The 22992-nt window shown below is 45.1% G+C and overlaps 1 protein-coding gene across 2 annotated transcripts in view; it reads right to left on the bottom strand.

Moving 5' to 3' along the window:
* acss3 (acyl-CoA synthetase short chain family member 3) overlaps window positions 1-22992 on the bottom strand; it is a 48610-nt gene that overhangs the window by 4378 nt on the left and 21240 nt on the right. Inside the window, exons 9-12 of one of the 2 annotated variants that reach the window (XM_042078074.1) lie at window positions 20129-20232; window positions 1914-2009; window positions 1569-1632; window positions 82-163 (exon numbers count right to left, since the gene is read on the bottom strand). In XM_042078074.1, coding sequence (XP_041934008.1) covers window positions 82-163; window positions 1569-1632; window positions 1914-2009; window positions 20129-20232 — 346 coding nt within the window. The remainder of the gene's footprint in view (window positions 1-81; window positions 164-1568; window positions 1633-1913; window positions 2010-20128; window positions 20233-22992) is intronic. The other variant, XR_006026359.1, reaches the window with a different exon arrangement.

Raw genomic sequence — 22992 nt, 5'->3', positions numbered from 1 at the left:
ACATCACAAGATATTGGCAGTAAAGTCAATGCGGGCCACGCATTAAAATTTGATTGACATGAGGCTGATTGAGAGACGTACCGGAAACTTGGTAAAGTAAAGCTTCCGGAACAAATCGGCATTCTGCCATAGAGTCAGTGCTGCCCCCGGAGGCAATGGGAGTCTAATATGAAGGGAAGAGAGGGAGATGGAAAGAGAGAGAAAGAGGGAGAGACAAGAGGGTAAGTGTTTGTAACTTTGTTCATTTCCCTTGGACAGTTAAAAGTGTGTTTGACATCAGGCTCCCTCTTTGCCATTCGCCTAGTCAGTGCCTGAAGCCTGCAGATAAGTTTGTCAATTGCCATTATTTAGAGGAACTGAGGCCATGCGGTTTCCTCTCTACAGATAATGATGCTTTCTGGGCAGTCAATTAGTGATGGATTCAGAGACTCTTCACAGTAGTCTTTGGGAGCAAAGGTTCAGTTGTATAACGCCGGGAAACAATGGGTGGTGTGGGATATTGATTCATAAAAGCCCCATCAAATCTGTTGACAGTGAGAGAACTGACCAGGCCTCTTAGCAGGCAGACAGCGATGAATGAAGCAACACTGCCAGCACAGTGATGAATAAAACAACAGCGTTGCCCCTCAGTAAACATAATGAGTTTCCGTGTTTGAACTGCCTGGGGAAAAGTGAACTTCATACATACAAATGATTAAAAAAAAAATAATAACTGAAAACCAAACGTAAAACAAACCAGCATCAATTATGCAGCGCGGCCCTCTTGACATACCCTCAAGCCTCAACAGCACAAGCTTAAACAAGAATCGAGCAAAATTAAAAGACGAAAAAAAGGCAGAGAAAGAAGAGAAAGAAAAAAAGAAAAGTGGAAGGAGGAGAGATAGAGGCTCTCTTGAGAGTTGGAGGCCATTAGAGCTCCATTACGCGTTCACCTCAGACAGCAGAGGTTAAGTTTCTCCGTCGAGCTCTAGGGAAACTCCACGCGGGCCTATTTGTTCCCAGATAAAAGGCTTCTTAGCAGCTCTCTCCTCTGGCCCACACAACGCAAATCCTGCCCCAGTGGATGAAGGTTTCAGTGACAAGAGATAGGAACCAGAAGGGAGAGAGAGAGAGAGAGAGAAAGAGGGAGAGAAAGACAATGAAAGAGAGAGAAAAGACCGAGGAGACGGAGAGAGACTTTGCTGGTTCAAACGCTATCAGATCAAAGAAATATAATGGACTGTGGGGCTAGTTTCAAGCCCTGTTTAACGGTCACCCAATTAAGCTTCCTCTATTGTTCCGAAACATATTGCCTGATAGGAGGACACAAAGCATTATGGGGACCTACAGTGATCCTGCCATAGCTAGGAGGGAGAGTATATGGAGACTGGTGTTCACTGGGAAGAAGCTTAGAACTAGCAGTCAGCTGTAGAGAATAGGTGGCAAACAAGGCTGAAGACAGAGAGAGAATCTGGCTGTTTCTTTTAGATTTGAATTCTGCTAGTTCAGTCGTTTGTGACTGTATGTTATGATGGGGATGTGGGAGAGACAGATAGACAGACAGAAAGATATCCGAAGAAGAGACTTACTTTACTACTATATTACCCAGAGTCCTGGGTTCCACTTCCTGCATGTCATCATCGATCACTGTGACTTAAAGAGAGATAGTGACAGGCAGTGAGAGAGGAGCAAGAGAGAAAGGGGGAGAGGGAGAGAGAGAGATGGAGCAAAAGAGAAACATGAAAATGAGACAAGTAGAGAAAAAGGGGGAGTCAACAGAAAGGAGAGAAATGTGTTTACATCTTTCACATTCATTTATCATTTTATGCAAAAAAATAATAATATACATATATACATATCCAACCTCTGCAAGAAGGATTGCATTTGTGTGTGTGTGTATGTGTGTGTGTGTGTGTGTGTGTGTGCTCACTCACCATTGTATCCAGGCACTGACTTGCCTGCTTGACCAGCAGGCGGTGAGACTGAGCCTCCCAGACCGATGCAGGAGGCAGTAATAGCTGATCCACTCTCTAACACACACACACACACACAAAATTATGTTAAATTCCTTACACACACACAAGGATATATAAACACACACACACACACACACTAATGTTAAACACTGTACACACAGATACACACACACACAGACACACACACACACAAACAGGTACCACACACAGGCTCAGTACTGGGGATGATCTCCAATGCAATGATACAGCAGTGCAATTCAGAGCAAAATCCATTATTCATGTCTGTACACAATCCCCGGTTCAATCTAAATCAGTGACGAGCCAATGAAATCTGATTGGGTTAGCCTGCATTAGAGGCTTGTCCTGATTACAAAACCTAACCCACATTTCAGAGCTCTCGCTAACACACACACACACACACACAAATATACCAAGACACACACATATACACAGATGTATACACATAGATGCAAGCACACACACACAAACACACACACACAGACACCGAGGGTCTCTGCTGCTAACCCAAATTACAAGGAGAGAGAGTGGTGACTGCTCCTCTGGGTTCTCTGACTCATACGTCCCTACCCACCACTGCTCTATTTTACTCATCAGGGCTGACAGTCCACATAGACACACACACACAAACACAAACACAAGCACAAACACACACACACAGTTTTGGATACACACATGAAGACATACAGACACACCATGAAGCACATAGTCATGTCAAAATAGTCATCAAGATCTGATATACACCAGAGGGTAGAGATAGGAAGTGTTTTGTTTGTCAACATGGAGGTCCTAGCCTGCCAGAGTGCTTTAAACCTCTCCGGCCAATCTCACTCCCAAATACCCAGCACAATACACAAGGACAAGTTCCCTTCAGTTAGAGAATTTCCAGAAGCTTGCTAGCAACACTGAGCCCCTTTGATCTGTGTACACGGAGCCCAGAACAGACAGCGCCGTTCTTTGATTACGATTGACTGAGCCGTGTTGTAAGCTGCTGTTTGCTCTGCAAACTTACACCTGCAACTGCATTTCATTAGTGTTACTGCTCCAAACAGAAATCTCTGCTTCACTTCGTGCTGCTGTGCCAAACAACGGCCCTTGGCTGTTGTAAAATTACTATAACCTAGTATAGGCCTGCAGTTCCATTCTCGAATGGATATATTCATGTCGGGACATGTTGTGTTTCATCAATGGATATATTCATGTCCTTCCCATCCTTGTCGCTCAATCTTGCTCTCCTTCTCCCACGAGTGTGTGATGGCTCCCTGCCTATCACGATGCAGGTATTTGCTGGTGGAATAGACCACTGTTTGTGCAAACAATTGTTGAGATATTTTCCATGTTCCATGTCTATGTCCTTGGTGTAATTCTTTTGTATACAGGGCAGGTCTTTGCAAATGCTTCTGTAAATTAAATGCATTATATAGTCTATTCTATTAGGGAGAGGAAATGAGCCATGAATGAGCGTTGAATTCTGAGTGGGTCTCAGTGTTTTTTTTCCCTCATGATATCCATTCCTGGATAACGGGGGTAATTTCTTTGTTGGTTTTTTGCTCTCTTGCCTCCAAGATTATTTAATTACTCCCGTTTCAAATAGCTGTGTGCTGTTTATTTTAGCCTTATCTCACTCCAGAAGACCAATTTGCCTTTACGTCTTTTGCTGTTGTAAAGTGTGTGAGTGTGTGTGTGTGAGAGAGAGAGAGTGAGAGGTGAGAGTGAGAGTGGTGGTGTGTGTTTGTGTGTGTGTGTGTGTGTGTGTGTATGTGTGTGTGTGTGTGTAAAATGTAGTCTATTTGCTCCATTCAATGACAGAGCAAGATCAAGCCTATTCACTGCTGTGAATATGCAACCACATATGCCTACAGTGGCCCTTTGGGAATACAGGGGAGAAAACCTTTCAATCAGAGGGTATCCACCACTGTGCAAATGCATTTTAACCAGCACACATATACAAAACTACACCAAAATATACACATACAGAAACATACTCAGGCATACTGCTCACACACACACACACACACACACACACACACACACAAACACACACACACACACAAACACACACACACACACACACACACACACACACACACACACTAGAGAAAAGAAGCCTGAGGCAACAGCAGTGAAACTGGCCACCTGGGGCATGTCAGACTGAGGAAGCTAGCATGTGTAAGCTCAATGCAATCACAATCGCACACACACACACTCTCTCTCTCTCACACACACACACACACATACACAGTGGTCAGAAAATAGGTGATAAGTGAGTTGTGTAGTGATGTTGACTCATATGGTCATGGTCACATCACCCACTATTGTATATTTGTCTCTGTGTGTGTTTACAGCATCTGTGTGTGTGTGTGTGTGTGTGTGTGTGTGTGTATCTGTGAATCCAGTGTCTCCAAGTTGAGAGGGTTCATGTCCTTTTGCCTGGTGTAAAGCAGTGACTCCCAGCACACACACACACACACACACACACACACAGTATACACACAGACAAGCTGAGCAGTGAACTGTGCAAACTCGAAGGCTGAATCAGGCGTGACGAGGCAGCCAGTGTAATTGCCAGCGGGGCATCAAAGTGTACAATTAGACTGCGACACTCTGTGGGCGGCTCAAAGAGAACAATGACCAGCACAGGACAACGCTTAACAAAGCAGCCAGAAAGCAGTCTGTTTCTGAAGATGACAACGGGGCCTGTAGAGTTAGAGTGATGTATTATTTCATTGAAAATCTTTCATAAATATGTAAACCAACCAAAGGCTTTAAATTGCAGTGAAATCAGGGAAGCATCAGGGTCTACCGTAACTATCTCTTGACGGGCCGACAGTAAATCCCCTGTCCTGTTTACAAAGAGCCAAAAAAAAATGTTTTCCTTGCCATCAACTGACTGTTTAAGAAGCAGACACGTCCTCCATCGCATCAACAAGCTCATCTCCCGAGACAAGGCGTTGACTTTCCCTCACAGGGACGTCTGTCTGTGATGGATCTGGACCTGGTGATTGATTCGTGTGTGTGTGTGTGTGTGTGTGTGTGTGTGTGTTTGTGTGTGTGTGTGTCCAGGCCTTGGGACTGACCAGAGGAATTAGCAGGGAGATGAATGGGGCTTTTCCTCCAGCAGGTCTGGAGTCAGGCCAACTCTATCTAGATGGAGGTGTTGACTGGTCTAGGCCAGCATGGGCTGTGATGGTTTCTGTTAGCTGGAATCACAATCATGATTGCGAAGTGTGTGTGTGTGTGTGTGTGTGTGTGTGTGTGTGTGTGTGTGTGTGTGTGTATGTGTGTGTTTGGGGCAGTGTTTGATCATCCATCAGAGTGGCATGAGTGTGTCCTGATTAACTTTTTTTGGCTTTAACACACACGCGCACACACACCCACACACACACACACACAAACAATCCCATTCTGCCTCCCAAAGCCAGGTGCTGTGAAGAGAAATAGAGAGGAACAGGGGTGACACTGCCAATGAGGGGAAATCGTAATGTGAAAAATGTGTGTGTGTGTGTGTGATGATATAGGATCTGTACGCCCTCTCTTTGGTCAGAAAGGAGCCCACAAGCACATCAATCTCCCTCCGAGCTGATGACTGCTATCAGGGTAGGGGACATCCAGAACATAGCAACACACCTGAGGTGGCTACATGTGTTAAGAATATGTGTGTGTGTGTGTGTGTCTGTGTGTAAGTATAAGTATAAGTATACTCTTTGAAGAACACACTAAGACCAGTCGCACACAAGACTCCAGACGCAGTGAGCTGCCTGCTACAGCGGCGCTCAGGGAGTAGTGAGGGGTTAGGTGCCTTGCTCAAGGGCACTTCAGCCGTTCCTACTGGTCGGGGTTCAAACCGGCAACCCTCCGGTTACAAGTCCGAAGTGCTAACCAGTAGGCCACGGCTGCCCCACTGCGTGTGTGTGTGTGTCTGTGTGTGTTGTGTGTGTGTGTGTGTGTGTGTGTGTGTGTGTGTGTGTGTGTGTGTGTAACCTGCGTTGTGTTGAACCTGCGCGATTCAGCCCTGCACACGCCCGGACTCGAACCCGCGAACAGCAGCACCTCAGATCGGGAGGCGAGCGCGCTAACAATTGGCTGGCATCCGTTACATCCGTTGGCATCCGTTACATGCGCACGCGTGTGTGTCGGTGTGTGTGTTTAACTCACTAGCCGACAGTTTCTCTACACCCTCATCCTAGCCTGCTTTATCTCTTCCTCTCCTCCAAACTCACTCTTACAAACTGTAGTCAGAGTCATGAAGCACACAAATCTATGCCAGCGTCCTCTAAATGACCCTTCCTAGTTTCCTTTGATTTGTGTGTGTGTGTATTTGTGTGTGTGTGTGTGAGGGAGAGAGAGAGAGAGAGAGTGTGAATGTGTGTGAGTAGCCCAAGGTGGTGAAGCTCTGTTGTTGCCTGGGTAACTCAAAGTCCAAGGCTGATGACAAATCAGATACCAAGGTCATGGGGCCTCCAGCTGAGCTGGACAAAGAACACACACACACACACACAGACACCTTCCCCTTTCTAATCTCCAAACACAATCACACTATCATACCAGAAAACAAATATCCATGTCCTTCTTGGTTGACCTAGACTCAGAAGTTTCAAACACACACACTCTCTCTCTCTCTCCCTCTCGAATATATATAGCACAGAAAAAAGTACACAGATAATGTTAAATGTGTTTAGCTTGTGTCTTATTGATCTCCCTCATGCTCTAGAAACACACACACAGACACAGTAACGTTGCTAACACACTAATGTCTGTGTGTGTGCGTGCATGGTACAAGCGGCAGCATCGATACCACATTTGGCTCTGCCTACCGGTTTGATTCTGACTCTGATTCTGACTATAGACACACAAACTATACAAAAACTTCTGGTCTAACCGAGTGTTATCAATCTTATATTAAGATTTAAAATAGTCTGTGTTGTTTTTAATATATGAAGACACTTACCTTGTGAACACCCACATACACACACACAAATGTGAAAACATCAACAGATGAAACTGTAATGTGCAGCCAATCCTCTGTGCCATTATATTAATTAACTATTAAGTAACGGTGGTGACGGTGATCTCTCTCGCGCGCACGCACACACACACACGCGCGCACGCACACACACACGCACACACACACATCTAGTCATCAGAGCTTCTATTTAAGGACATCACAGCCTGTCGCTTGATCTTTCCCTATGATTCATTTACAAGTTTTTTGTGTCATACTACGCAACAGCATGTCTCTGTCCAAAAGAGACAGCTACTGACAAACACCCTGGCTGCATGGCGGAATAATCAAAACCATCCCCACCAGGAGAACACATGGCTATATATAAGCATGGCGGAATAATCAAAACCATCCCCACCAGGAGAACACATGGCTATATATAAGTATGGAGGAGTAATCAAAGTAGCAGTAGAGGACCCTTCAGACTCCAAGCAAGCCTATTATGGGTGTGCTGCCTGCTACAGCTAATGAGGAAGCACTCAACACAGGCAGGCTGATAGAGGCTTCAGACAGAGCACACACACAACAAACACAAACACACACACACACACACACACATTTAAAGAAAGAGATAATGGAGCAGGAGACAGGGAGACTGTTCCAACTGGAAAATAAGTTTTTTTGGTAAAGTTTGGAAATTAAAATAGAAACACAACATAGGTAACAGAAGAGTGAAAGGGGGAGGGAGAGAGAAAGAGAAAGGAGAGAAAGTGTTAGACAGAGAGTTAAAGAGAGATTGATAGAGAGAGTGTACAGAGAGAGATAAAGAGTGAGGGTGAGGAGAGTGAAGAGATTTAAAGTCTGCAGGTTGCCGCTTGACTTGCGACTTCAGAGGAGCTGGCAGAGAGAAGTTTGAGGCAGCACACCCGGAAACTCCTCTCAAACTAGGACGAGTATAAAAGCACACCACACTGGGAAGAACTGACGAGGAGACATGGAGTGAGTGAGCTAAGAAGAGAATGTCTGACTGGGAACAGACAGAACCAAAAACAGAACAACACTATCCACTGAGAGGACCAGAAATGTTCAATAATGTTTGCATACTCCCGCTTAGTTTAATGCAGAGAGACAAATGTTAATGTCCACAAAAGAGGGACGAAAATATTAAAGATTACGCCAGTACTACAGGATTGTGTGTGTTTGTATTGTGTGTGTTTGTATTATCGATGATGGAGATTAGTGGACAAATGCCAGTGAGTTTTGGCAGACACATAACATGTAATAACCTATTACCCCCAGCCACCCCACAACACACACACACACACACACACACACACACACACACACACACACACACACACACATCCTCAGACAGACTCTACCTATGGCTCTGACTCTACCAACTGGAAACACACTGGTTGCCAGGCAACAGCCATGACATCAGCAGCTTCCATCAGCGGCGGCCTCATCCTGGGAGTGGGTCCTAAAATAGCACAGGCCAGATTTTTATCAGGCTTCATAAGCTGCTGCAGCAGCAACAGCAGCAGCAGCAGTTGCCATTTGCACACACACACGCATGCACGCGCGCACACACACACACACACACACACACAAAGTGAGAAACAGGCAAAGAATAGACAGAAAGTTTGAGAGAGAGGCAAAGAGATATGTCTGCACAGACAATTCACACACACACACACACACACACACACACACACACATCCAGACACCCACAAAAGTTTTTACTGTGATTTGCGGTTTGGGCTGGACCTCTAATGATTACTAGATGCCCACCTGTGACTTGGAACCACTGTGTGTGTGTGTGTGTGTGTGTGTGTGTGTGTGTGTGTGTGTGTGTGTGTGTGTGTGTGTGTGTGTACACAACACAGAGCCCAGAGCCCTGGGGCCTGATAATGAGGATACAAATCACTTCCACTTTATCCATGCAAACTAATCTCACAAATGGCCATGATTAGATCTCTGCCTGCGAGGATTTTTAATCAGATCCAGGCCAGCATCGCAGTCCATCCATCATAATGCAGATACATACAAATCGCTCCGCTTCCAGAGACGTCAAGGGTGCGTGTAAACAGAAACTCTTCTCTAGCTGTTGAGGGTTAGGCGATTTCTCATCCTTCTCATCATGTCTGTGAGCGGCAATAGAGAGATCTATTATCTATTCTATATCTAGAATCATTCGCATGCTTAAAGCAACAGGAAGGTGTTTTGGTGTACACAACACAACACTACATTGTATTTAGAGAACGCTTTTCAAGGCATCCAAAACGCTTTACATTGAAGGGGTGACCTCGCAAACCACCACCAATCTGTAGTGCGCACCTGAGTAACACATGACAGCCATTATGCGGCAGAACTTGCTTCAGGTGGAGAGTGAGGGAATTAATGAATGAGCCAATTACACTGGTGGATGATTAGGGGGCCAGATTGAATGAGCCAGGTTGGGAATTTAGCCAGAAAACTAAGGAATCCTCTACTCTTCGTGATAAGTTCCATGGGATCTTTAAGGACCACATTGAGTCAGGACCTCAGTTTAACGGTGGAACATTAAACTGAGGTTGCCGTTGTGTGTCTGCGTAACTTTATACCAGTCGCTTTACTTTTTACTTTGTGTCATTTAGTAAATACAAGTCACTTTGCTTTTAACTATGGCCTGAAACAAACTACCTAAATGGCACCAACATCCCTGTTGGTACGGATAAAAGCTTGCTGGCATGCTAACTGGTGTCATTGGGTAATACAGTTGGACAGTGTTTCTTTCATTTTTCATGGGAAGTTCCATCCATCCTGGAACCACAGGACTAAATAGTCCATATCCTAGATGGCTGGTGGGAACCACACACGTGTTTACTGTTTATTTACATGACACCGATCAATTAGAAGATGACACCCAGACTATGCCTGATAAAAGCATACTTCTAAGAGTGGCAAGTTGTTGCTTAGAGTTAGAGAGCTTTAAAGCTGGGGGTCTACTATAGCCTAGCGGGAGTTTATTGTCCTTGCAGAACTAGAAAAGATCCTCATTTGAAGCAGCCTCTTTGTGGAAACGAATCAGAGGGCTTTATAGCGAAAAACAGCTTTGAAGTGGCTGTTTCTACTTCCATGAACCCTCTGGAGGGACAATGAGCATTTCCTTGCCTACAAAAGAACTTCTCTCTGTGTGAGGGAAAGATTCTGCTTGTGAGCGAAAAGATTATGTGTAGCATGCCTGTTCACAGAGCCTTTCCAAAAAATCCATTTCTCAGAACATATTGTATACTACATATTCCAAGTTTATAAAAAATAGGGTGCAAAAGCAAAAACAGGCTAGTAAGAAACCTTAGTTAACTACAGTATAAGGACACACACAACCCATCACACCCACACAACCCTGGAAAGTTTCACTCCTTATGCTGAATGGTCCGTATCAAATTAATCAAATCCCTGCGCTGAATATTGCATTACTAAACCGGAGAGATTACGGTTCGCCTACTGCAGATGGGCCACGGAGGCAGGGAAATCATCAATTTGGTTTCTAATTTGTCTCCCGTCCTTCATTGGGCATTGCAGAGCCATTTGCTACCTCTCGCCTCTCGTGAGCTTCCCTGAAGAAACGCTCGCCTCGCAAGATAAGCTGCACACTCACGCTCAAACTCATAGAAGTTGGCTCTGTCTCAGGCAATTACTGGGTGATAACCAGTGTGCTGTTTTTTTTCATTCAGTTGGTGCCCTGGAAAGCTTCCAGGCCTCTGACTGGCCAGTACAAAAGGAGCAAATCCAGGTGTAACTGAAAGATGGGAGTACACTGTATGTCTGTACACACGCACACACACGCACACGCACACACACACACACCTGTAGCTGAGGGCGATCTATGTACAGCAAGTGTTCCAGAGACAGCCCAGCAGAACAGTAGGCTCTATGCCAGTCACAATTCCACATTCTCTTATACAGGAAGTTACACTGATAAATAAGCAAATGATCCTGCATCAGATTGAATGTAGAATGTTGGACTGCTGGGAAGAACAGGAAGCTGGACTGCTGGTTGGACCAGAACCCCCATTGCTTAGACCCCATTTGGCAGGATATAGATCCAGTATAAGGGATGAGGCTTGTTCTCTTGGTCCCTTTAGGCCAGAGATTGATTACGAGTCGAGAGCTCTAAGCAGGAGGTCCAATGACGGCATTCAGCAGCTTGATTCACTGGTAGTGCACCTGTTCTAGGTTTGGCAAATTAAGTTTAGCTAGTGCCAAAGCGGCTTGCCCCAGGAACTAGCACCCTGCCTAGACATGCTCTTAGCTTGGGTTCCATGTCCCATGTCCACAATATCAAGACGGGAGGCCTGTCCCACTGATTGTGAAGCTATGATCACCTGCTTCCTCTCGCACTTCAATGCGCATCCTCAAAGTTCTGAACCTCCTCATACAGTTCATGAAAATAGCTTCGATGTTGGATTTTAACTGTAATGCCGATCAAAGAACTAAAGATCAAATCGATGGTTCGGACACCAACAGCAACAAATCGAGCGCGCCCGGCAGCACGACAGACGCAGGCACGTACCCTTCTGTAGGTCACTCGCAAGCAACGCCTCCCAAATGACAACCCAAGTGCCCCTATAAATCCTAGCCTGCATGTAATTTGTCTCAGAATGAATTCTTGTTTCCATCCGTGACCCCTGTACAACTCAATCCGCAAAACAGGCGCCCCGGCCAATACTATTTCCTCTCCTGAGGCCCTGGAGCGGGGAAGAGGGAGAGGAGCAGGCTGCCAGGCGGAGGACGCTGATAAATCACATTGATTGATTGGACTGCGTTCAAACACGGGTTTGTGGAAGCTCGCGGGTGTCGCGGATGTGCCCTCTGGGAGCTGACTGATGGCTGATACTGGAGGTCAGAGGGGGGGAAAACAACACCTCCACGAGAGAGAGGTAAGGAGAGAGAGAGAGAGAGAGGGAAGGGGAGAGAGAGAGAGAGAGGGGGGGGGGGAGGAGAGAGAGCGAGAGAGAGAGAAAGAGGGAAGGAGAGAAAGAGAGAGAGGGGGGGGAGAGAGAGAGACCATATTCTGCATCCAAACAGCCTAGAGCATCGGGCAGGTAAACTAATTAACCACTTGTTCAGACAAAGCGCAGGCATGTGTGGCATCCCCAACAGTAGCAGAGTGGCTGGAATTCCCAGTCAGCCTGATGCCGGGGATGAGCGCATGATGTTGCTGTTTGTATAAGTTCTCTGCTGCGCCCTCCAGCAGTCTGGACTGTGCGATCACAGCCCTTCACTCTGACGCCCCGAGGCCCTGGTTATAACACGGTAACAACTATGATAGCCTGACATGCATGATGCAGGCATGAGATGCATATCAGCGGGGCACAGACTACTCAAGATGTTTTAAGGAGTCCCAGATTTCCCCCTTAAAATAGGAATTAGGCCAAGCTGGGTCACACTCCCATCAACAGCCCCGTCCCCTGGAGCTGAAAATCTCCCGGCAATATTTAGTGTCCCACTCCGGCCCTGTGAACTCCCTGTGCCTCAGTGCAGCTAATAAGCATGTCTGTACGGATTTAACATTTTTTTGGTGTGGCAAGGACAGTCCGTACGGACTGAGTGGGATGATGAAATTTGCCTCATCAATTCTGCACCACGCGCAGAGTGTGTCCATAGAGGTCTGCTTTGGACTTCAGTGTGACTCGGCTTGAGCTGTGAGCTCAGGGCAGTCTCGTCTGGAGATCAGTGTACTGTACACCTCAGCCTGCACCTCCACCTGTGGAAGGATACACAGGGTGGGGGTGGACGTGAAGGCAACACAGACAAACACACACACACCACACTATCTATCTCTCTCTCACACACACACAGAATCTCTCTCTCTCTCTCTCTCTCTCTCTCTCTCTCTCAGACACAGACACAGACACCACACTATCTATCTATCTATCTCACACACACACACACACACACACACACACACACACGGATGCACAGGGTGGGGGTGGACGTGAAGGCAACACAAGACAAGTGACTGGAAAACAGAGCAGAGTTAAATCCTTAGCTTCTGAGGGAAAAGGGATGTTGCATCCATCCTGACACTTTTTTTCCTCTCTCACTCACACACACAAACCAAAATATAATAAAAAAACACGCACATATACAAGAATAAATACTGGCTCAGACCAAGGTCACAATACACCCGCACACTCTCACACACACACACACACTGATGTAAGAATTGAGTCTTTTGACTCCATGATTTGAGGCATCTTAACACACACACTAAATACACACACTGACTGATGTAACAATGACTCCTCTGCCTTAAAGGAGAATTCCGGTGTGATATTGACCTAAAGTGTATTGAAACATGATACCGAGTGTGAACGTATGTCTCATAGCCCATCTCGGCTTGTCCCCTGCACTCCAAAATCTGGCGCTAGTTAGCCGATGCTACCAACAGCTTTTTCAATAGTGGTGCTTCGGCATCGGGCTAGCCATGCAAATAAATCACTGTTTTACACATTCAGTGGAAATGCATGGATTCCAGTTGCTGCTACTGGAAGAAACTGGAATCCATGCATTTCCACTGAATCATTTTTGGAATCTGATCCCTTATCATACCTGTTCATTCTTACTCGTTGCTCGACTTATCGTGACTAAATTCAAGATGGCTGCAAACGCTAAACTTCGTGAATATACTGTCTGTATAAATCGTCTTGTAAGTAAACTACCAGTGCTTTTTCAAAGTTCTCAATGTCTCGTTTTAAATGTCAGGGCCCTCGGAAGTCTACCAATGAAGTGTGGAGATACATTGAGCCTCGTAAATGGGTGTAAAACAGTGATTTATTTGCATGGCTAGCCCGATGCCGAAGCACCACTATTGAAAAAGCTGTTGGTAGCATCGGCTAACTAGCGCCAGATTTTGGAGTGCAGGGGACAAGCCGAGATGGGCTATGAGACATACGTTCACACTCGGTATCATGTTTCAACACACTTTAGGTCAATATCACACCGGAATTCTCCTTTAATGCTCTGAGAGACATCTCAACACACAAACTTTTACAGAGGTGTGGCTAAGAGGGCTTGACATTCGCCCTGGGCACAATGACACTGCTGGCAACAACAATGCCAAGCAAAGAGGCTCCAGTGTCACACACACACACACACACACGTCATCTTTCACAGCACTTTATTCAGTGCTATTCAGGCCTATCCACATTCATTCACAACTCTCCAACTCACAAGACAAAGTAAACAAACCCACTAACACAGGGATAGAGAGATGGAAAGACCCTGAGATAGAGAGAGAGAGAGAGAGATGGAAATACCCTGAGATAGAGAGAGAAAGGAAGAAAAGAAATTCCAACACACTTTTTTCCCTCCATTCAGACATGATCTTTTCATCTCTCCCTGGCATACTGGCAGCTCACAGGTTTTTTTTTATTTGTAGTGTGTGTGCAACCTTATGTGTGTGTGTGTGTGTGTGTGTGTGTGTGTGTGTGTGTGTGTGTGTGTGTGTGTGTGTGTGTGTGTGTGTGTGTGTGTGTGACTTGTCAATCAGAGCTGAGACCGGCGGTCAGTAACACCAGGTACCCATTCCATTCCCATATGGGAAATTGCTGCTACCCTGAAAGTGGGCAAATGGAGAAGGATGAGATTGCTTCTGCCTGAGAGCTGACCAGCATGGGCCCGAAGTGTCCCATCTCTCTCTTTCTTTCTCTCTCTTTCTCTCTCTCTCTAAAATAGAAAATAAAATACAGCAATGTGTGTATAAGCATGTGAATACGGAATTAATAGTTCATTCTCTATCTCTCTTTCTCATTCACTCTCTCGGTCTCTGCTATGGAGAAGCAGTACTCTTATCAATGTTGCCTTCTGGAATTACAGTCCTTTTTTATGAACACACTCCCAAACACTCTCTTACAAACAGACAGACACATAAACAGAGCCAAACACGCGCACACACACACACACACACACACACACACACACACACATTTTCTCTCTCACACACAAACACACACACACCACACTATCTATCTCTCTCTCTCTCTCACACACACACACACACACACACACACACACACACAGACACACACACGCACACGCACACACACACAAATCCATTTCACTCTTGCTGGGGGAGAGTAAAACTCTCAAGCAGCAGAGCTGTGATGTTGCTGAATTTCATAAGCCTCAGTGCCTCTACTGTATTGGCCTGCCTGACCTGCAGTGAGACAAAATAACACTGCAGGGAGACTGAGGAACCAGGAGGAGGGAGAGAGGGAGAGGAGGGGAGGCAATGAGAGAGAAAAAGTGAAGAGAGAATCAGGAGGGGGGGGGGGAGAGGGAGAGGAGGGGAGGCAATGAGAGAGAAAAAGTAAAGAAAGACATGAAGAAAAAGTTTATCTCCAGACAAGTGAGGTGATGAGGAAGAATGATTGATATATATTCATAGAGAGAGAGAGAGAGAGAGAATGATTGATATATATATTCATAGAGCGAGAGAGAGAGAGAGAGAGAGAGAGAGAGAGGGAGAGAGAGAGGGAGACTGGGGGACAGCACTTTCTTCAAATAGGAGCAGTTCCATTAGCTTCTCATTGTACAGGAACAAACACATTAAAAAAATACAGCAAACAACTGCATATATATTCAGCCAGCAGATAGAAGGGAGGCAGCGCTCTACAGTACTACAGTGTTGTTGCAGAGCATGGACAAAAAAGAAAGAAAGAAAGTTAAGTAATCTAAGTAGAGAGAGAAAGAGGGAAAGGATGAGAGATAGAGAGGAAGGAAAGAGAAAGAAAGGAGAAAGTTAAGTAAAGATAGAAAGAAGGAACGGATGAAAGAAAGAAAGAAAGAAAGAAAAAGAGAAAGAGAGAAAGAAAGCGAGAGGGGCTGGACGTGTGGTGACTGATGGAGATGGGAGCAGCCTGCGGAGCGGTGCGGTGGCTCTGATTACTCAGCGCAGGGACCTGAGAGGTGTGCAGCTCCTGGAGGCAGACAGCAGGAGCCCAATCTCTTTGATCCCCACACTGCCAAAGGACACGGGCACCAATCACACACACACACAGGCACACACACACCTAAACAAGTAAACATGCTCAACAAACAAACAAGCAGCAAAACTACAGACACCAACAGAGAAACAAAAGCTCAAACACACATACACTCCAATCAGCAAGTTCACACACACACACACACACACAAATCTCATTAAGCATAGCATACTCACCAAGATACCAGACACTCATACACAAACAAAATAAGCCATAATATCCAACCAGCAAACACATTCTCAATCCAAAAATCAATCATGCATACACACACACACACTTTTCCACCCAAACACAAATGCTTACACACTCACAGGCGCATACACTTACACGAGCAAAACTCACACATATACACACAAGCAAAACCCCACCTCCCCAAACACACACACACCCACCCAACCCAATCCAATCTGCACACCTGGGAGCCGGGCACTGCCACAGGCATTAGCTTCTGATTAATGGCAGCGGCGATAGCGGCGGGTGCGTTTCTGGCACCGATGCCAAGCGCTGGTGCAGTGGCGCTTGCCCGCATCTGTGATGAGATTACCGTGCAGTGCCGAGAGAGCGCAGCGTCATGGGGAACGTGTCGTTATTATTAAAACCCCTCAAAAGCCTAATCTGCTGTGACGCATATTCACATACACACACACACACACACACACACAAAAACATGCATATACCTATAAACAAATATGCGCATACACACACACACACACACACATACAAAATGTACACACATACAAACACACAAACACTCACACAAAAACGTGCATATATCTACAGACAAATATGCTTATACACACACACACAAACGCACACACACAGCCATCTGCATCAGGGGGAAAATGCTGTCTATGCTGTCATTTGCTTCCTCCTCAGTGCAAGCGTGTTGTTAAAATATGAGCCCTATGTGATAGGGGTGCACTGGTGATAAAGAGGAGAGGAAAGGGGTGCACTGGTGATAAAGAGGAGAGGAAAGGGGTGCACTGGTGATAAAGAGGAGAGGAAAGGGGGAAAGAGAGTGGAGCGGAGGTGGTGAAAAAAGAACAGAGATGTTTTTGTTGCGACGGAGAGAAAGACTGAGAAAGAGTGCGATGTCGCTTGCATTACGCCACACGCTGAATGATGCAACAGAGAGATCAAAGATGAGGCTGCCGATCACGCGTGTGTATGTGTGTGTGTGTGTGTGTGTGTGTGTGTGTGTGTGTGTGTGTGTGTGTGTGTGTGTGTGAGAGAGAGACCATGTGAGTGTTCATCTGTGTGTATAAGGATGCAGAGCATGATGCCATTCCAACAGCAGGCCCTTTGAGGCCTGAGAGACTGGATGACGCTCTGACACTCTGAATGACACTCTGAGCACGACACACGGCTTCTCGACAACCAGCTTAGCTCATCTCAGGACAGCAGCCACACTATGTCATATGGATGAGCCTCTATACTACACACCATGTCCTATGGATGAGCCTCTATACTACACACCATGTCATATGGATGAGCCTCTATACTACACACCATGTCATATGGATGAGCCTCTACACTACACACTATGTCCTTTGGATGAGCCTCTACACTACACACCATGTCCTATGGATGAGCCTCTACACTACACACTATGTCATATGGATGAGCCTCTACACTACACATGGCCATGTTGATTTCAGATTTCAGTCTAGGAGGAGAAACAAATATCTCTTTCTCTCAAACATTCACTCTCTCTCTCTTTCTCTCTCAAACATTCACTTTTTTTCTCTCTCTCTGTCAAACATTCACTTTTTCTCTCTATCTCTCAAACAGTTAACATGAGCGTGCACGCACACACACAAACACACACACACACACACACAGACACGGAGTCACTTAGTAATCAAGTGTTACACACACACACACAGTCACTTAGTAATCAAGTGTTCAACACACATATACACACACACACACTGACTCACACATACTAAGAGAGACTGCTGGCATCACCAGAGTGCCCCCTCCTTATCGTCTGAAGGTCGATGCGTGTTCAACAGCTTATTGACTTCATATTTAACACAGAGATGTCCAGTTGAGTCGGATCAATGCCTTGTCCTGTGCAGAGTGAACAAGATAAACACTAAAAGAAGAGCCATCACCACTACCCACACACACACAATCACACACACACACATACATGCAACATCACACACACACACACTCTGCATACTCTTTATTTTTTAGCATGTCCATCTCTTTCTTGTTTCCTCTCTTTTTTCAGCTCTTGTCCTCTTCCTTTCATTTTACACCTCTATCAATCTACCTCATGCTTTCTATTTTTGCCTCCTCTATCTCTCTCTCTCTCCCTCCCTCTCTCTGTCTCGGCGTAATAAATCAAAGTTGGCCACATCTCCCATCTCCTCCATCTCCTTCTTCTCAAGTCTCTGAGTAGAAGCTAGCAGCCAAGCAGTCACCTTTAGCCTCATCAGTCTCCAGCTCTCTGGATGAAAGCTCTCTCAGAGAGAAAGAAATATGCACAAAACGAATGCACTGCAAATGCAATGAGATGCAAATCACTCACCGAAATGAGCAGAATTGAATTCAAATCTGTGCCAGCAGCAAAAAAGAGAGTCGACACATTAGCAGACATTACATCGGGCACCGAGCCAAGATGGAGGCAAAAATGGAGCCGAAATGGGGTCCTCTCATTAGAGCCCAAACAATTACGGTGCTTATGATGCACAACAAAACAAACACGGAGACAATACACGCGACGGCGTGGAGTGAAGGAGGCCTCGCTGTGGCAGTGGTCTATTTTGGGAAACGGGGAGGAGATGCCGGGCGGCCGGGGCAGCGGCGGTGGAGGCTTCGAGAGCTCATTTACACCAGAGGCAGCAGAAGCAGCAGCAGCAAACAACAACAAGGGCAGAGAGGCAGCACCAACAGGGGCCGCTGCTAATGGACGGGTCAAGCTATATCCATAATGGATGTCTCGGTCCACACAAACAGCACACCTGCGCTCTGAGAGAGGCTAAGCACCCAAGGTCTGAGGACACTCGGGTTTGTAAACACATCTGCATGGAGCGCAATATTCCAGGACAATTCCTCGTCCTCTTGAGAGAAATGCTCGTTATTACCTGAATGAGAATCTGCCTGCTGCCGGTGATTAAAATGAAGAGGAACAAGGTGTTAATATTCTGTTGAGCGCTGTATAATCTGAACAATATTGTGTCTTCTTGCAACATTATTATTGCATCAGCGGGAGGAACTCATATTATACTGGTTAACTAAAAAGGAGTGACAACTTCAGTAGGGCATAACCAGTAAGAATGTGTAATCAGTATAATATATATATATCCTGAAGGATATATATATATATATATATATATATATATCCTGAAGGATATATATATATATATATATATATATATATATATATATATATATATATATATATATATATTATATAGGTGAAGCAATTTCAGTAATCTTCAGGATCCAAACAACCTGATGCCATAAAGCCCTCAGTACAGATCAGCTGAAAGCTGCAGTTTGAAACTGAAAGCAACAATGTGTGTGACAGAAAAAATGGACAGAACAGAGAGAAAAACAGATGATAGCCGAGAAGAAGGGAAAATAGCCTTCATCATATCATCTCAGAACCTGGCAAACAACCCACTACACGCAAACAACACCAATTACGCCACCCAGGGACTAGCATGAGAGAAACAGAGAGGGGGATAGAGACTCAGAGAATACCTGACCCCCTTTCGTCGACTGTTATGGACGACCACAAGGAATACAGGTGTCTGCTTCTCTTTTTCTGCTTGATGGCGTTTGTCTACATCAATGATGTTGGTGATATTGTTAGAGCCACTGGGCTGTTTATTGAACAAATGTTGAGCTATATTCAGCTTTTAATCAGAATCAGAGAAAGATAGAGAAAGCCAGAGAGAGTGAGAGTGAGAGTGAGAGAGAGAGAGAGTGAGAGAGAGTGAGAGAGAGAGAGAGAGAGATGAGAGAGAGACTAGGAGAAGACAGACAGATATAGTGATTGATAGATATGGACAAATAAAACTGTTTATTGAACAAATATTGAGTTATGTTTTGCTTTTTATCTGAATTAAAGAAAGAAAGATAGGTAGAGAGAGAGATAGAGGAAAAGACAGACAGACAGACAGATAGATAGATAGACAGATAGATAAAGAGAAACGGCTCACCAGTCTGCCACCAGTGGTCCAGCACTGGAACCTTAAAGCTCTTCTTGGTCCATTCCAGTGTCTCCACATCACAGCGCTCCCCTGCCAAGAACAAGCTCCGGAGCCTACACACACACACGAGACAAGAGCAGAACACACACACAGGTTTTTTTTTCATTTACCGTAGTCTTGTTGCCAATGACTAAGCATTTGTTTTCTTAATGCCACAAGGAGTCTTGTTTTTGTGGACTTAGTCCCAATATCGTCCCGAATACCCACACAAACACACATAGACACGCTCATTCCTGCCTTTCCCAAAAGCATCATTGTCCTGTTGTAACTAAGAGAGCAAGTATGTAAACTAGCCCACAGCCTCTCTATTATCTGACAAGTGTTATTACAGTGCAACAGAACTGTTGGCCAGCACCAGAAAGGAGCTATATATTGCTATGCAGAGTACTGCTTACACAACACAACCCCCCTTCAATCTCCAGTAGGCACTGAGGCAGACACTGAGCACGTTCAGCAGGCAGACACTGAGCACGTTCGGCAGGCTACATTTGTCCCCCTTTCCCTCTCACTCCCAACCCCAGATTTGAACCAACCCTGTTAAACTGGCTCTGACCGACAGGAGCTCGCCCCTCAACCCCAGATGTCCAGCCCCATTCCCAGCCTCCTCTCACTCAGGGCCCTGGACCGACCGACCGACGTGGATGGGAGGTGGTGATGGGAAAGGTCGGCTCCGTGATTGGTTCGTCCACCAGGGGGATTGGTGCTCAGTGCAATCGGAGTGTCGGGAAAGTGGCGGTGGGTCCCCAGTGGACAGAGGAGAGGAAAGGTTGTGGACGGATCTCTTCCTGTTTAAATGAGTGACTGTAGGGGCAGGAGGTCACTTTGTTGTGTAATGGAGGATGAAGGCACTGTCTGGTGTATGGTGCAGATGGCTCTTGCATTTATCTGAAAGGGGAGCAATCTGCAAGTCATGCGTGATTTAAGTAGAGGGGAAAGGTAAGAGTGGTTGGTATCTATACAGTCTATGTTGTTAACAGGTTAGACTTGGAAAATGGATTGTGTGCTTATATGTGTGTGTGTGTGTGTGTTAATGCATATGTGTGTGTGAGAGTGAGTGTGTGTGTGTGTGTGTGTGTGTGTGTGTGTATGTGTGTGTGTTTGTGTATGTGTGTGTATACGTATGTGTGTGTGTGTGTGTGAATGTGTGCGTGTGTGTGAGAGAAAATACAATGCAATCCAGATACTATAATAATAATAATAATAATAATAATCTTTATTTGTATAGCACCTTTCATACACAGAATGCAGCTCAAAGTGCTTTACATTTAAGCATGTAACACAATAATAGTCAGTCATTATCAATCACTTTTCTTCATTGCTGGGGCCGTTTATGATCCACTCAGCAACATATCAAAAATATAAAAAATAACATGTCATAAGACTGGCAGCCTTAACCCTTTACCCCCCATAATCACACCATATGGCAACTGTGGCAAGGAAAAACTCCCATATTCCAGGAAGAAACCTTGAGCAGAACCTGACTTTTAAAAAATATTTACTGAACTCGCCTGCTTGATGTACAGAGGCAGGGTGTTCCATAGTTTTGGGGCATAATGGATAAAAGCAGCTTCTCCACTTTGCTTGTGGAGCACTTTGGGTACGATTAAAAGATTAGAATTTGATGATCTAAGTTTCCTTTGTGGTTGATAAGATATTAAAAGCTCAGAGATATATGAAGGTGCTATGCCATTCAGAGCTTTGTAAGTAATTAACATAACCTTAAAATCAATTCTATAGGAAATAGGGAACCAGTGCAGTTCAGCCAACACAGGGGTGATGTGTTCTCTCTTCTTGGTCTTAGTTAAAAGTCTGGCCGCAGAGTTCTGTATGAGTGCCAATTTTTTTAGATGTTTTTTGGGAAGACCAGTGAAAAGTGCATTGCAGTAGTCTAACCTGCTAGTGATAAAGGCATGAATTAGTTTTTCTGCATCTTGTTGAGTTAAAAAGGGCCGCACTTTGGCAATGTTTCTCAGGTGGAAATAGGCTGTCTGAGTAACTTTACGGATATGGGGCTTAAAACTTAACTCTGCATCTAAGATGACACCGAGGCTTGTTACTTTTGGTTTGACCTGGTGCGCCAAGTTCCCTTAGATTACTAACAACAATGTCTCGCTTTAGTTTTGGTCCAACCAAAAGTACCTCTGTTTTGTAATCATTTAGTTTCAAAAAAATTTTGCTCATCCACTGATTAATGGAGGTTAGGCATGCAGTGAGGGAGCAAAGGCCATCTGGGTTAGTTGGCTCCACAGAAATATACAATTGGGTATCATCTGCGTAGCTATGGAAGTTAACATTATGCTGACTTATGACGTTTCCCAACGGAAGCATATATAGGGAAAATAGCAAGGGACCAAGGCAGCTCCCCTGGGCCACACCAAAAGGCAAGTCATGTTTTTCAGACACATGATCTCCTAGACTGATATAAAAATCTCTGCCAGTAATGTAGGTTTGAAACCAGTTTAGAGCATTATCAGAGAGACCCACCCACTTCGCAAGGCGGTGAATTAGGATGCCATGATCAATGGTGTCAAATGCCGCACTCAAATCCAGAAGAATAAGGTTTGAGACTTTGTTTGAGTCAGTAGCCAGTCTAAGATCATTGACTATTTTTACTAGAGCTGTTTCTGTGCTGTGATTTGATCTAAAATCTGATTGGAATTTTTCAAGGATACTGTTTTCGTTGAGGAAGGTATTTAACTGATTGCAAACGACTTTTTCAAGTACTTTGCTCAGGAACGGAAGATTTGATATAGGCCTGTAGTTGCTCAGATTGGTAGGGTCAAGATTCGACTTTTTAAGTAAAGGTTTCACAA

This window comes from Alosa sapidissima, chromosome 22 (genome assembly GCF_018492685.1).
Source record: "Alosa sapidissima isolate fAloSap1 chromosome 22, fAloSap1.pri, whole genome shotgun sequence".
NCBI lineage: Eukaryota > Metazoa > Chordata > Actinopteri > Clupeiformes > Clupeidae > Alosa > Alosa sapidissima.
The sequence above is the reverse complement of the archived record's forward strand: the minus strand, read 5'-3'. Positions and strand labels throughout refer to the sequence as shown.